This window comes from Cricetulus griseus, chromosome 2, assembly GCF_003668045.3.
Source record: "Cricetulus griseus strain 17A/GY chromosome 2, alternate assembly CriGri-PICRH-1.0, whole genome shotgun sequence".
NCBI lineage: Eukaryota > Metazoa > Chordata > Mammalia > Rodentia > Cricetidae > Cricetulus > Cricetulus griseus.
The window spans coordinates 441254413-441270282 of NC_048595.1; the positions used below are offsets into that span (position 1 = coordinate 441254413).

Consider the following 15870-nt stretch of genomic DNA (forward strand, 5'->3'; position numbering starts at 1 on the left):
GCTTCCTCTTTGCTGTGCCAAGGCCATTGCAGTTGCTAAGTCGTTAGCATCTTTGCAAAACTCCTGCCATCCAGCCAGGGGCTTGCCTCTCCCTCTCTAGCCTTATGCAGGACTGGCGGGTGCATCCACATGCTTCCTAGGCCAACGGGACGGGAGCACTAAGTGTAGCCTCAGCAGGAAACGGGGATGGTCCATCTGCAGACTAACATAAGAGCCTCTGGTTGTGCTTGCAGATCTGGCCTCCAGAGTGGTCAGGGCAGGGGGAGCGGCTAGGCAGGGAGGTGATAAAGGGTTCCTGGTATCCCTGTGCCACTTTACACAGAGAGCAACACATAGAGATGTCCCGCTGGCAACCAGTGCAGAAACCAACATCCATGGTGCTGAAAATTCCATCGGGGACCAGTAGAACACAAGGGGAGGAAAACAACACAACCAATGGCAATATTAATGTCCAAGTCAGGAATCCCAGGCCTGGTGAGGAAGTGCAGCTTCTTGGATGACATGGTTTTGGGGTTCCTTAAGGGTCTTGCTTTTACATTGCACTGTATAATAGTTTTCACTGCTCTCTCTCTCTCTCCTCTCTCTCTCTCTCCTCTTTTTCTTCCTTCCTGTTATCCATATTTGAGGTGAACTAGCTAAGCCTAATGCCACAAGGCTGATGGTCAGCTTATTTCTTTTTCTCTCAGGAGACAGGGGACAGCAACCCCCCCCCCCCATCTCTGTGGTCCTGGTCTCGTTATTTGGGTGACTGTACTAAATTGGATTCTCTGTCCATCATTATTAAAATGTGAAGTGTGTCGGTCACAAAGCACACATTTCAGGGCAGTTAGCTGAATAATTCTTTTCTTTATGATCCCAAATTACTGCTGAGCTCTGGAGAGGGGAGCAGTTTAGCCAATTGTTGCCATTTGAGCTGGATTTGTGGGTGATTAGCTCCTGGTCGAATCCAGTCCCAGCCTGCGCTTTGAAGCCCATGCCGTGTGATTTTCTCAGCAGTGAGGTAGGAATAGACGCAGCTAATGACAGGAAGGTCGCGCGGGTGATCTGACCTGTGTGTGGTGCAGGTTTGGGTTTCGCAAATAGGGCATCCACAATAACCAGTGTGTCACTAACCCCGCCGTGCATAATCGGGGCTTTACAGGATGGTTGGAGATGCTGACAGCTCAATTAAAGTGTAACCCTTTGTACCCGACAACCTGGCAGAATGACAGAAATATTACTAACCAGAACGGGGGGGGGGGGGTCACCAGGGAGCTGGTTAAAGATCCAGAATAATGCCTGCATCCCCTCCCCCACCTGGGCCCTGTATAGGGCAGGCTGGGGAAGAGGCCTCTGCTAGTGCAATGTCAGGTCTTGCTTTAAAGAAGGAAGGGAGGGAGTACAGTTTTGGAGGCATCCCTGCTGTTTCTATGGAAACACTCTAAACTAGATGGAAAGTTGAACTGACTTAGAAGGGGGTGGAGCTTATGTCAGCTGGCCATCATCCACCAAAAGGTACACCTGAGCACCTTTAAAGTGATCCTCTGGAAGCTCTTCTCTCAGGGGATGTGGAAATACCGGGTAATTGGGATTGTTTTCCTGCACACAGCTAATGATTTCTCTGTTATTGATTGACTTCGGCCTGTTAAGAGCAGTTTCACTTTGGATGACAAGCTGTCTTGATCCATGGTGAATCGGTAGTCTTGGCATGTCTACCACATGTCTCTTCTCCCTGCACCCTGTGAGGGAGGATCTGAAATGAGGATCTGGAAGCAGAGCCAGTCCACAAGGAGACATACTATGTGTCTTGTAAAGTGGGCTGCCCTGCTACACCTGAGACAGACCATCAAGTATGGCTCCTTGTGGGCGGGAGATGTAAGGCAGAGCATGCAGCCTGTATGTGGTGTGTGGTGAGAGACGTGTGCCACCTCCCATGTCTGGTGTTGACTGTGTCAAGTGTCAAGGTATAGGAAATACTGGTTTCTCCTGAGGCCTCTCCCTTGGTCTGTAGGTGGCCATGTTCATGTCCTCTCATAAGGGCATTTGTCATACTCGTTAGAGCCCCTTCCCAACATGGTGGCCTTACTTGGATATCATTGCATATACAGAGATCTTGTTGGCATTTGCATTCCGGGGACCTGAAGGTTAGGACCCCATATTCATTCTGGGAGGTAGGCACAGCTAAACCTGTGGATGCTGCTGCTAAGGGGATCTGTGCTTGTTTAAGCACAAACTGTAAAGCCCAGAGCCTGTGACCCTGCAACTCCAAGTAGAAGCCAAGGGACAGATAGGATGCTAGGAGTGGGGGAAGAAGCAAGAAGAGAAAGGGTGGAGTTTTACAGTTATGAGCATGCTAGCTGCTGGTCTCTTTCCATCCTTTGCTGTCCTGTGGCGGGTCTCAGCCAGCCCTCTCTGGAAAAGAGCAGAAGGGAGGTAGGCATCACAGCTTGTGGGGCTGTGCTGGTTCGGTGTTAGTTAATTTGAACAAACTGAGACATTTCTGCGGAAAGGGAACTTGGATTGAGAAAATGCTTCCTAGGCTAAGAGATGGCTCGCAACCAAAAATACAAAAAACAGAAAGAACTGCTTCCTTCAGGTTGGCATGTAGGCAAGTCTGTGGAACATCTTTTTGATTGATGTTTGATGTAGGAGGTCCCAGCCCACAGTGGGAAGTACCATCCCTGGACATGTGGTCCTGGGGTTAAGAAAGCAAACTGAATAAGCCAGTAAGCAACCTTCCTCCATGGTCTCTGCTTCTGTTCCTGCCTCTAGGCTCATGTCTGAGTTTCTTCCCTAGCTGCCCTCGATGGTGGACTGACTGTAGCCTGTAAGCTGGAGTAAATCCTTTCCTTCCCAGAGATGGTTTTGGTAAGAGTTTTATCACAACACACTAAGACAAGTATCAATCCTGAATTGCCTCTCTCTTCTGTACAGGATATAGTAAGTTGGACTGTGTTCTGATTGAGCCATATTCACAAGCAGAGTCAAAAGGTCAGATCCGGCCCACTGGCTGGTATATCTCAGCCATGGCCCTATAGAGTGTCACTAACAGTACCCTTTGTGGCACACATGTGGGAGTGTAGGGTTTTGGGGGAGACACTGTTAAGATGGCTTTGTATAGGGACTGGAGAGATGGCTCAGTGGCTAAGAGTACATGTTGCTCTCATGGAAGACCCAAGCTCAAGTCCCCACCCCCACAGATAGCTTAGAACTGTAACTCCACTTCTAGGGAATTTCGTGTCCTCTTCTGGCACACATCATGTACATACACACATGCAATCAAAATACTCATGTGCAGAAATATTCAAGACTCGCGATCCCATTTGGCACTGCAGTGACTGGCACTGCTGTTCTCTGCTGTGCCGAAGACAGATCTTGAACAAAGTACAGGCGTCTGCCTAGGACCCTGATGGGTTTAGTTGGGGATCATTACAATCATAGTCTCCCTGATGCATCAGTAACTGAAGTGCACCAATTAGATCAGCCCTGGCCATTTCAGAGTAAGACAAGAGGGATAATTTGAGGTGTTACAGAGCCCTTAAATTTCTTACTATGCAAACAGGTGTGGGCCATGCAAGCCTTACAGTTGATCTGGGTCCGGATGGAAGTACTCCATAGTGCTCAGATCAGCACTGACTCCAGCTGTGCCAGAGGATTGGCTGGCAGAAGGGATGCCTATGCCCCTCAGCCCGTCATAGAGGTAGAACACCTTCATTTCCTATGCCTTGCCATCAAGGCCTCTACTTGGAAACTTAGGTACTGTCACCTGCATGAGGAGACATCACACATTGAGAAGGTAGAGTAGTTTCTGTCCTGGATACAGGAGACAAACACGTTACACATGATGCTCCTCGACATAGCCCCTGTGCTGACTAGGTTTCTGGCAGTACAATGCTATCTACCTACCACTTGTCTTAGGTTTTCACAGCAAAGTTGTTTAAGTGTTCCTCAAGTCCCGTGTTTGGAAGGCTTGTTCACCAGCCTGTAGCACTATCAGGATGGTGGAACCATGAGAAAATCGTGGAATAAGTTAGGTCATTGGGTATATGTCCTGGAGGGAGAACTAGTCATTCACTCCTTCCTGTCTGTTTCTTTGCTTCCATGGCCACTGTGAGGTGAACAGGTCACTGTGAACTCTCATCGGGATGAGCTGTACTACCACAGGCTCTGAGCAATGGAGCCAAGAGACCCTGGAATGAAATTCACACAACCAGAAGCTAAAATAAACACTCCTCATGAACTGACTCCTCATGTGTCACAGTGATAGCAAGCTGACTGACAATGTTTAGGGAAAATCTTAATTAGAATAAAAATATCTATTGTAAATTCAACAGTTTGGTGATTGGCAGCCAGATCTTCAGGATGTCTGTTGAAGAAACTCACTCTTCTCTGAGACATTGAAGAAAATCATAGGAACTTTTAGCGCCTGTGATGAAACTTTCTTCAAATAGTTTAGACAGGGCTCGTGCTTGCTTTAAGAACCACACAGAGCATAGACCACACTCTTTGTTTGTTTGGGTTTTGAGTTCTTTCTGAGAGTCCATTGTGTGCCCCACGGACTCGAGTGTTGCCTTGACACTCTCTCCAGCCTTTTGAGCAACTGGGTCTGTAGTAAGCACATCTGATAAACATCACTTGTTTTGAGTAAGTAGAAACCTCCCACATTTCTGGAAAACAGTTACCTTTTATACTTGATTAGGGAACAAAATGGCAGCACTTTCTCAGATACAGGGTAGCTCATTTTCTTTCCCTGCTAAGTTTTACGTGTGTTTTTCATAAACTATACACACAGTGGCCCAGATGTATGTTAAACCAGGTAGGGGCATGTTGCCAGGAGGGAAGGGACTGGAGCTGGTCGAGCTATGCTCCTCTCCATGGTGGAGACTAGCCATCAACTGTTCCATTTGTCTCGACAGTCCTTCTCTGAGCGAAGACAAGCACCATTCAGCCCCTGAGACCCAAAGACTGATTTGACTGGGAAAGACCCCCAGACTCTAATGCAGTCAATAAATCTTTGTTGGTAAATAATTGCTATTGAGCAGAGTTTTAATATAAATTTATGAGTGGTGTTTTATCACAGCTTGGGGCTGCAGCAAGCAGTGAGTGATGGATTTCAGATCGTACTTACATTCATTACATTAACTTAGTAAGTTATTTAAAGCTTGTACACTTAACATTGCTTTTGGCTTTCAATGACCTCTTGGGACTAGAAACATACACATGACGAATCAAAGAGAGGGCAGTGTGGCAGGCAGCCCTACCTTTTGCTCCTATGCTGCAGAGGATACCCGAGCAAAGAGCAGGACATCCCTTCCCAGGACCTGATGTTTTGGTTATAGATCATTTTAATCACAGTCTCTGTGATGCATCAGTGAGCCAGGTGTAGCCATTAGACCAACACTGGCCACTTCCAAGGAATAATACGAGCTGTCACAGCGCCCTTAAATTTCTTAAACACACGTAGAAACCGTGGGAACCTATTAATTGGTCTAATGGGGAAGTGGTTCCCAGGAAGGCAACAAAGCTTCTGGACCATGGGCAGAAACCCAGATGCCTGGTTCTGTCACTGCCTGGTGTTTTGGCTATCTGGTGCTAGGTAACTGAACCAAATCCTGGTGGTTTAAAACAACAGTGGCTTGCTATTTATTGGTATCCTTGGTTTCTGGGGACAGCGGCTATTCTGTGTACCACAGGTATCTCTGGCCTGGAATGCCAAAGTCCTTCACTGAAATATGCAGAGTATCAGCAAAGGAGGAGGCAGAAGCAATGACAGTCATCCTTTAGGTACTTAGTCATCCTTTAGGTACTTAGTCCTCCTCTCAGGCAGAGGCTCAGGGCCTCGCCTTCCTACTCCCTGTGGCAAGGCAGTCTTGGCATTCCATGGAGCATAATGACTAGAGTTACCCTGCTTTTTCAAGCTGAGGCTAGAGCCAGCACAGTTGTCCCCACCACATTCCACTAGGTACATTGAACCAGGGATCATGTGGGGGACGAACACCACCAGGACTGGGGTTTGTAGGTCTTCTTTGAAGTCTTCTGACTTCAGCCTACCAACCCCCAGCCTATCCAAGGATCCCCAAAGTCTCAAGTCTTTGGGGCTTCAGACTGGAAGTTCATGATGTGGTCCTCTACACAGGCATACTTGGACGGTCCTCACTGTCTAAGGCGGGGGATTCAGGAGATGAGCAGTATCACACCCATATACCATGTGGTATAGCACTCATGCAAAGACAGAATTGCCGCAGAGCCCTACATTCTTAAAAGGTGGAAAAGAGCAAGAGACACATGGCAGTAAGTGGCCCATAGGAGTTCTGAAGGTTGAGCAGGTACCTGCTTCTAATGTACCCTGCCCTGGGAACAGGGCATCCTGGGTCCTTGTTTCTTCTCTCTTGTTCAAGGATTGTCCTGTATTAGTTGCTGTGTGGCCCTCTCACCCGGCTTCCTTCCTGCTGTGCCTGGGAATCAGGGTCCAGACAGCAGTCTACATTTTGAGCCTTCTAGCATTTTAGTTCAAGATTGTACAATTTTTTGTTTGTTTGTTTTTTGCTCTTGTTAGCCTTCATTGTGTCAGGGGATAGGCCATTCCAAGGCATAGAAACCTGTCCGCCATCTCTAGTCTCAGCTCTACACAAATGGCTGTTGAAATTTTTCTGAAGTTCCAAAGAAAGGGTCAGACTGCTACATCTTACATAAGACCCTCACTCATTCCCAGGGCTTCCTCCGAAAGTTTCCACTGATATGAGGGCCTGGCTCCAAGGAGCTGTTATGTGATGGGTACATTGGTATCTGGACTTGGGGATATCGTTTCTACTGCTGCTTGGAAAGTCACCTGGCCCCTTTCTTCTCCCCATAGTGGGGGCCAGCAGTGCTTTCATCATTAAGTGTGGAAATCTTACTGCCATGTGCACAGGCTCATAATGGAATTTTGCACGGCATTTGGTCTGTGGGTTTGCTGGAGGTTTTGTTGGCCTGTGGCCTGCCCCCGCCCCCTTGCCCAGTGTCAGCCAATGCTGCACCCTTTTCCTCAAGGCTCTGCTAGCATTCCTGAGTCCTGCTGGCTTCCCAACCAACTGGGTCCACATCAATGCCATGACGTATTTGTTTTCCAAACACAGTGGTATGAGATGCCAATTTGCATTATCTACCCTGGAATGGACTGACCAGAGAGAACAGTCATTTTGTCATTGCTTGTGACATCATGGTTGAGGACAAGGCAGAGTCACACAGCTCAATGGTGCCAGAGCTGACCTTTTTTTCCCCAAGGTTTACTCTTTAAGAAAAAAGTGTGTGTGAGTGTGTGTATACGCGCGCGCGCACGTGCGCGCTCACGCACATGAATGTGTACAGGTAAGGCAGGAGCTGACAAACCTGAAGAGGTTTGACAAACCTGAAGAGGTCAGATCCTCCAGATTTGGCTCTGGGAACTAACCCTGAGTCCTTTGGAAGATATGCAATTGCTCTTAACTACTGAACCATCTCTCCAGCCCCCTCAATGGCTTTAATGACAAGTGTTAAATCTACATGGACACTGTCTGTTCCTTGGGTTGAAGCCAGTCTCAGGCAGCACAGAGTCAGCGTGAGATGGTAGACTTCCACAATGTACAAATGCAAAATGCTCACTAGCTTTCTGCAGGCTAACAGTTGCCTGTTCTGGCTTTCCGTAGACTAACCATTGTACATGCAGGGAACAAACTTGTCTTTTGAGTGAAGCCCAGTATTGCCCTGAAACTTAAACATCCAAATAAATGCTGCAGCCCCCTAAGAGTGAAATGAAGCATTCCCAAATGGATGACTATGCTGGCCAGCAACGACAGTCTAAAGCAAGGGTTGTCTTCACGTGCACCAGATTGGCATCTGAAAGATGGACGAAGGATGCATCTTGACGTTCTGCCGTGCAGTTTTGCCCTAGGTTACAGCCACTCAAAGAGACTTAGAATCATAAGGGCCATTTGCACGCACTGACGGGAGCCGCCCGCCTGTGTCTAGACAGCCAGGAGCCTTCCGGCCTCTGTCATCTCCTGGCTGTCGGGACTGTGGCTTTGTGTCCTCTGAAAGTTTAAAATGAACTGTTTGTATGGCTTGCCTCTTTCTTGGTTGTTAGGGATGGGTGAGAGTTCAGACTGACAGAGCATGGAGCTATCTGTCCCACCACAGGCCCTGCCCATCCCGGGACTCCTTGACCACTCCATGTCATAGTAGAACTGGGGGACCACAAGTGGAGACTACACACCACACTCTCCTAGTACACATAGAGCTTTATGGTGTAACTAATGCCTGTTTAGATTGTAAAACAGTGCTTATCACTCTGTACGACTCAAGAAAAGGAAGCATGTTTTAATCATATAATGGCTAGGTGCCCTCACTTAGGGTCCATGGGTGACTCTAATTATATACTCCATCAAATGAAGATGGCCTTATAAAGTGGAAACAGTTTAGGAGAATAACTGACGTTGACATGGACCCAAAAGGTAAACAGGGATTTGTTGAAAACTGGAGCTTTGCAAGAGAATCCTGGACTAGGTGTACATTTTGGTCCTGAGGTGGAGGGAGCTGCCCCCCCCCCTGCCGCCATGTCTTGCTCCAGCCTCTGTGTGTAGCTGCTAAGGAGAAACTCTTGGTTTTCAGGCTGTTTTGTAATTTGGGCTACTTCTGGCCTCACTGTACTTCTGTGTCTGCAGGCTGGAAAATGGTCACCATACCCATTTCACATTTTAGAATCCCCAGGACAGGTGACACTCAAAACACAAATGGCTTGTGTATGTGAGACCTTTGAGTAACAGCCCTATGTGGTCACAGCGATGTGGTCACAGCGGTGATCCCGGATGGCCAGTCACATACTGGTTGTCAAGCTGGGGCCATGCTTTTTCTCACTCTGAACACATGGTGTTGGTTTGGGGTTTTTTGTGGGAATTATTTTCTTTATACTTTGTTTTTGTTTTGTTTTTGAGACAATCTCATTGTCATAGAACTTACTCTATAGACCAGGCTGGCCTCAAACTCAGACATCTGGATGCTTCTCCCACTCTGGTGTTGGGATTATAGGCCTGTGCCAATGCCCTGCTGGAATACTTATATTCTGTAGAAATTTGAGTGTTGGACAGGGTTCCCCAGGCCAACCTGAAAAGGAAGCTCCACCCAGTCCTGTCCTTTGGCTAAGCTGGGCTTTCTTGGTAGCTAAAGAAAGTCTCTGAAAGTGTGGGGTGCTGTGAAGTTAGTGCCTTGTCTGCAGTGTGTAATCTTGTGTTGCTGGGGGTGGCGGGAGCCCCTCTCACAGGTGCCCACCGAGAGTGCATGTACCAGCCCTTCTGTTTGTGCTTCAGAAAGGGAGACCAGTGGTTCCAGGCTGTGACTGACATCCTGAGTTCCTGCCGTGAGAGCAGGTTGTTCACTGTACCTGAGAACTGCAGAGTTCACAGCCCAGAGTGACGGCAGGAATAGGAGGCCTGCCGCTTCACTGTGGTTCGAATGCCTTTGCCTGTGTGGCCCAGAATCTTGTCTACAAGGGAGCCTTGTGTTCCTTGGCTTTGCTGCCTCTGGCCTGTGGTTGATGGTGAGCAAGAGAGTCTGTGCTCAGGGAGGACAGGTGCTGGGCAGTGCTTAGGCCACAGAAGACCTTCAAGGTCCTGCTGGCCACAGCCAGGACATGTGAACAGGAAGGTGGGGGGACTCTCAGTCCTTTTGTAACCTTGAAGGGCAGAGGTAGAAGGACACATAATTAGTCAGCAGAGTCAAAGGCAAAATGCTGAAAGAGGTGACCCTTGGACACGTGGGTGTTATTCAGGCTGACCTACGCTTACAGTGTTTCAGTAATCCAACTGAGTAAGCCAACAGTTTCCTCCGAGGAGCAGTAGAATTTATTTGTGATTGTCAACATTCATGTTTTCTTTCCTGGTAATATTATTTCTGGAGCATCAAAATAGATTAGCCTGGGATCAGCAAGATGGCTCAGCAAATAAAGACTCTCGCTGCCAAGCCTGATGACCTGAGTCAAAACCCAGATCCCACATGGGGAAAGGTGAGGACTGGTTCTTGCAAACTGTCCTCTGACCCTTCAGACACATACATACATGCTTACAATACACACACACGCACGCACGCACGCACGCACACACGCACGTACGTACGTATATACTCACACACTTCCTCTAACTCTTCACCCATGCACACACAACACACACTCACACATTTACCCACTGTGGCATACATGCTCACAATAAATAAATGAATGTTAAATAAAAAAATAGTCTTTTAAAGAATGAATCGCTTTTTTAATTCCCCAGATAACTCTGAGTGCCTCTCCACATGCCTCCAGTCTGGCCAGTTTCTCCTCTTTCTCTGTAGCCTTCACTGGTGGAAGGATAATTAGGAGTGTAGGGTTGGCTCATGAAAGTGCCCACTAGCCTCCCAAAGGAGTCGTGTTAGCCATCTGCGGGCGCTTGCCTGAGCAGGAAGGGACATGGCCTTCTGAAGCCTGCAGCCGCCCTAATCTTCCAGTGACATTGCAATGACCCTCAACCTTCTGTATTGTTGAAATTCCATCTGAAGTGGATGATGGGAAAATGTGAGCCCACTAGAGAACTTGGGTGTGGCCTTGTGTTGCTGGGTTAAGAATGGTAGTTGTCCTTGGGGAGGGAATGTGAGGGCTGAAGGATGTTGGTTTATTATTGTGCCTGTGGGCAGTGTAAACATTTTCCTGTGTCACTTTTGGCTATGTGCTTTCTTTCCATGATAAAACCATGCAGAGCAGGTTTTATCAAAGGTTCCTTGGTGGGTTCGGATCTCCCAGTAACCGATACTAATGGACCAGATCCCCGAGCTGGGTTTTGTAGCTTGCTCATGATCTGAGTAAACACAGCTGTATTTTCGAGGTGTTGGTGATGGACATTTGAGCTCCTTCCTGTCCTGTGTGCAGACTGACCTGATTTTCTCCCCACTGAGACCCCTGGAGAAGAACAGGCTCAGGGAGGGAGGTTGCCCCTGCGTCCCCAAGCAGACAGGGTGTATTTGAGAACTGTGACTTCCTGCTCCCTAAGTCTGGCTGAATTAGCTAGTGTTAGGTGCATGGCTTCTCAGCCATTATCATAATTGTGGCAGTTTATTGATGGACAAGAGGTTTCCTCGCTGCACATAGACAGAATTGGAATGCACAGGCATGTGCAAATCTGGCATGAAAGCTGCAATGAGGGCAGAGGCAAGGCTGCTGGCGTGTTGGCCTGACCCCACTTAGGATTGCTCATCCATTGTCCTCACCCAGGAAAGCCTGGGAACAGATGCAAAGTTTGCTGGAGCAGCCATCCAGGGAAAGCAAGGCCACATGTGACTTCCAAAATATGTTTCCCAATTCTGAAAGCTTTCCCAGAGATCTTAATGGGACTTCATTAAAAATCGATTGAGGTGAATTACAGCTCACCCACCCAGTGTTGTTGCTAAAGTTTGCAAACAAAATCTCAGTTTGAATAAATTAAAATTCTGTAAAGAAATCATAACATGAAATGATCGTGTTTATAGAATTAAGGTGAGATCATTGACCTGGGGGCCTGTCTTTAATATGTTTGTTACTCCTGGGGGGGGTGGGGCAGGGGTGGGGGCGGGGGCTAGGGCTGAGGCTGGGGCTCACTGATAGGATACTTTCCTCGAATGTGCAGGGCCCTGGTTTTAGTTTTCAGTGCCACAAAAGCAAGAAGTTAAGTTGTCTCTCCGTCAGGCACCTTCCACTCGCTATGCCTGAGTTCTGTGTGGAGTTTGGTGGACAGCCAGGATGCCCACTGCAGCTGCTGATGGTGGCTCTTCAGAGTCAAAGTTCGACTTCCAAGTCACCTATAATGTTGAATACGAAAAAGCAGAAAAACCCAAATTAAATGTAAAAACAAGGGCAATGTCCTCTAACAATGCAAACCCAAAAGAAAGTTTCTGTTTTTCTGAATGCCTTTCTTTGTGTCTTCTGCCTCTTTCTCCACTTACCTGGGACCTTCCTTCTGGCTCCTCTTCCCCGCAGGGCATGCTACTGAAGCGCAGTGGGAAGTCGCTTAACAAAGAGTGGAAAAAGAAGTATGTCACCCTGTGCGACAACGGCGTGCTGACCTACCACCCCAGCTTACATGTGAGTACAGCTCCATGGGGCAGAGGCTGTGGCAGAGTCAGGCCAGCCCTCTGCCTCTGTGTGAAGAGGACAGTGGCGTTAGGTTGCCCTGAGAGGTGTATAATGCAGTCAGTCCCTCAGGCTCCCCCACCCCCTTCATCTGTTAATCGAGGGCTCTCAATTCCATAGTGGATCCCAGTGCCAGTTGCATTGAAGTCGAGTTGCAAAGGAGAGTAGCAAGGCGGGGTGAGCCACGAGAGCCAAGACAGTGAAAACCTAAACTATAACAGCTGAATTTGACCCCAGCTCTGAGCGGCTAAGAGCAAAGCCAGGCCTAGATGTCATTCGCCACGGTTTCATGCTGAGGTCAAGCACAGGCACCAGCTCAGAAGGTGGGAAAGCTGCTTCTCCAAAGGATGTCGCCCTCATGGTCTCCTTAAGATTGTGAAAGCAGACCCAGTCCTGTTGTGGCAGGAATCGGGTCATTCTGTCTCCAGTGAGAGCTTCTAAGGTGGACGGTTCATGTGGTTCCCTGAACTCCTGCAGAGGCTGAGAATTAAAACCTACACCATTAGTCATTGGATTTTGCCACTCCACCAAGCTGTTAACCTTTTTAAAATTGAAATACTTTAAATTTGCAGTTGTTAACAAAGAGTTAAGAATAAGCGTACTGAGTGGAAGTTGAAAGCACTCTAGGTGACATTACTGCCGGCAGCGTGGACATCCGTGGTCTGTGTCTCTGTGCACGTGGGCTTGGTGCTTCCTCGGACACCAATTCATCCCACAGCCGGCTCACCTCACTAACGATAGGTCACATGCAGTTTCCGCGATTGCAAATACATGGCACCGGTTTTGATGTTTATGTAGTATTCCACTAGTCCCCTGCATGGATATAGTCTTGAGTGCTTCAACAGCATCTCAGGACAAAATAAAAACAAGACATTTGGCAAATAATTTGCATCCCCTCCCCCATTGTTATAAGTAACTCTGAAGGGGCTTTCTGCTGTGTTCATAATCTGCTTCCCTAAGACAGACTCCCAGGCACCAGTTTGCAGGGCTGTGGGGTCTTCATGATGTTACTGGCTTGAGCATCCTGTATTCACATTTATCCTCCCAGAGAACCTTTGGCAAGGGGCCTTTCCCCTGCACACTCAAGGACACTCACCTTTTTAAAAAGTTTTCTCTGGCATGCTTGGTGACACATAGTATCTTCCTGTGGCTTGTTGCTGGCGTGACCCTCCCCCGTGCCCCTTGGCTTAGAGCAGAAGCTGTACCTTTCAGAACCACATAGGAAAGCGTCTGCTTCAGTCCCTATCCCTGGCTAGCTTCTGGTGCTAATGACAGTACCTGCCATGCCTGACTGACTGTATGCAGGCAGTGTCTGACTTAGAGTGGTCCCACGCAGGATGTTCTGACTGGACAGCACAAAGCCACCCTGTGACTTCTACTACCATAGTCAGCAGAGAGATGAAGGTAGTCAACAAGAGACTAAAACACACCCTGTCTTGGATGAATGTGCCCAAGTGCAGGCTGGTACAAGCAGGTCCTGCACAGGACTGAGATGGGCTGTGCTCAGATGGACATTCTGTAGGATGAGTATTGGAGTGAGTCTCCCTCCTATGCTGTTTACAGTGTGGCAATGGGGATATTGGTATGTAGCCTCATCCTAAGGTAGGGGTAGTGTGTGTGTGTGTGTGTGTGTGTGTGTGTGTGTGTGTGTGTGTGTGTGTGTGTGTGTGTGTGTGTGTGTACTGTGTGTGTCACTGTGTGTGTCACTGTGTGTGAGTGTGTGTGTGTGTCACTGTGTGTGTGTGTGTCACTGTGTGTGTCACTGTGTGTGTGTCACTGTGTGTGTGTTACTGTGTGTGTGTGTGTCACTGTGTGTGTGTGTCACTGTGTGTGTGTGTCACTGTGTGTGTGTGTGTCACTGTGTGTGTGTGTGACTGTGTGTGTGTGTCACTGTGTGTGTGTCACTGTGTGTGTGTGTGTCACTGTGTGTTGTGTGTGTGTGTGTCGCCAGCACATCTGTGTTTACAAGGTACATATGATAGATATCTTCATAGGTTTAGCTGTGTTCGGATGTAGATAGAAGATGTCCTTTGTTGGATGAAACTCTTTGTGTGGCTCTATCTCTAGCTTATCTTGGGATACATCTGGTTCTCCAGGTGGCCTTGATGGCAGAAAGATAGAATGCCTGCTCCTGGAGACCCACCTGTGACAGGGCCCATGCCTTTTCCAGAGCTTCCCTGCTGAGGACTTTGTGTTTCTGCAGCTCTTTTCCTCCCAGATTCCATCCCTGAGCACATACAGCAGGGCTGAGCCTCCCCAGGCCCTCCCTACCCCTAGAGCAGCCCAACCCACGAGGAAGGCTGCCCTCCCTGCCTTGGGTCTTGTCTTCCTCAGATCCTGCCACACACCAAAGGCCTCATTATCAGCTGGTGCTTCACATGCCTTAAAGAACAGAGCTGGAACTTGGTGACCAGTAACAAGTAAAATCTGACTGGTGGTTCACCTTCTTTCTGCCTATATTTAACCCAGGCTACACCCACCATATTGCCTCTGTCCCCATGGAATATATAGAAGGAAACTTCTCAAGTTCCTGCTGGGGAGCCTGGTTGTTATCTCCAGAGGAACATTCCTGTCCAGTGGTGTCTTAGCTGTACCCCCTCCCTTTCTTTCTGCTTCCTCTCCTAGCTTCCCCCAAGGCTTGGGAACTGACCTGGCCTTGGGTGGTGCAGGCCCTGATCCTCCTTGCTTTGTAAATGGAGATAGAAGGCAGAGGCACAGACACGGGAGTGAGGGTGACTTGAACTCCGTGATTCCTAAAAAACAGTGGTTTCCCAGACTGGTGCCCACTATAGTTGCAAGGTCCCACTGGGGCTCCAAATGGTGAAGCTAGAGGCCAGGTTGAAAAAATGTCCCCTCACAGCACGTTCAGCCACAGGTCAGGACCCGGCATAGTCGCATGGACTGTCTGGAAGTTGGAAGACAAGCACTGGCATCCAGACCCTACACTGGCCACAGTGGCTCTCCCTTGTATCCTTGAGTCTGGCTGACAGCTGTCTTTTCTGGAAACCCAGAGAATCACTCGTTGATTAGAAAGTTTGTCGATACTGCCCTCCAGGGTGGCTTCTAACCCTTTGGAGTATGGGACCCAGAAATGCCACCACCTGAGCAAAATGAAAAGCTGATGGAGCTAGACACCCAAGTAAAAGTGCACCCCTAAGATGAAAGCTGCCGAGGGGGATCTCTTAGTTACATGTTGGGTCTAAAACTGTAGTCCTCCAAAGCCCACTCAGTTCCTTCCCCTTTCTTTCTCAGCTGATGCTAAGTGAATAAAACCAAGAACCCAGACTGGGAACGGAACACCCAACCAAAGTAAGAATGACTGCTTTTCCAGGGAACATGGTGCCCTGGAAGTTATAGGAGATCATGGGCCGTCTGCTGCCCCGCTCCAAGAAGGACAAGCCAAATCTCTGCTTTATCTGCACTGGAGATTGCGTCCTGACAACTCCGGGCACTTAAACTAAAGCAACCAAGAGAGAGCCCGATGGTTCCATGGGTTGTTCACTCTAAAACCTGCTGGTACCTTTGGCTGTTGACACAATGCTTGCTCTTTTGTAGTTTCTGTTTCTAAATATTATAATAATAATAATAATAATATTCATCTTGGGGCTGGAAAAATGGCTTAACTTTAAGAGCACTGGCTGTTCTTCCAGAGTACCTTGGCTCACTCATGTCCCAGCACCCACAGAGTGGTTCACAACCATCTCTAACTCCAGTTTAGGGGATCCAGCACCTTTTTTTGGTCT

At 48.3% G+C, this 15870-nt stretch overlaps 1 protein-coding gene across 9 annotated transcripts in view; it reads left to right on the forward strand.

The window, feature by feature from the left end:
- Agap1 (ArfGAP with GTPase domain, ankyrin repeat and PH domain 1) overlaps nt 1-15870 on the forward strand; it is a 459921-nt gene that overhangs the window by 269941 nt on the left and 174110 nt on the right. For 8 of the 9 annotated variants that reach the window (XM_027397516.2, XM_027397517.2, XM_027397518.2 and 5 more), the window contains exon 10: nt 11975-12079. The exons of the other annotated variant lie outside the window; for it this stretch is intronic. In XM_027397516.2, coding sequence (XP_027253317.1) covers nt 11975-12079 — 105 coding nt within the window. The remainder of the gene's footprint in view (nt 1-11974; nt 12080-15870) is intronic. 9 annotated transcript variants of the gene reach the window in all.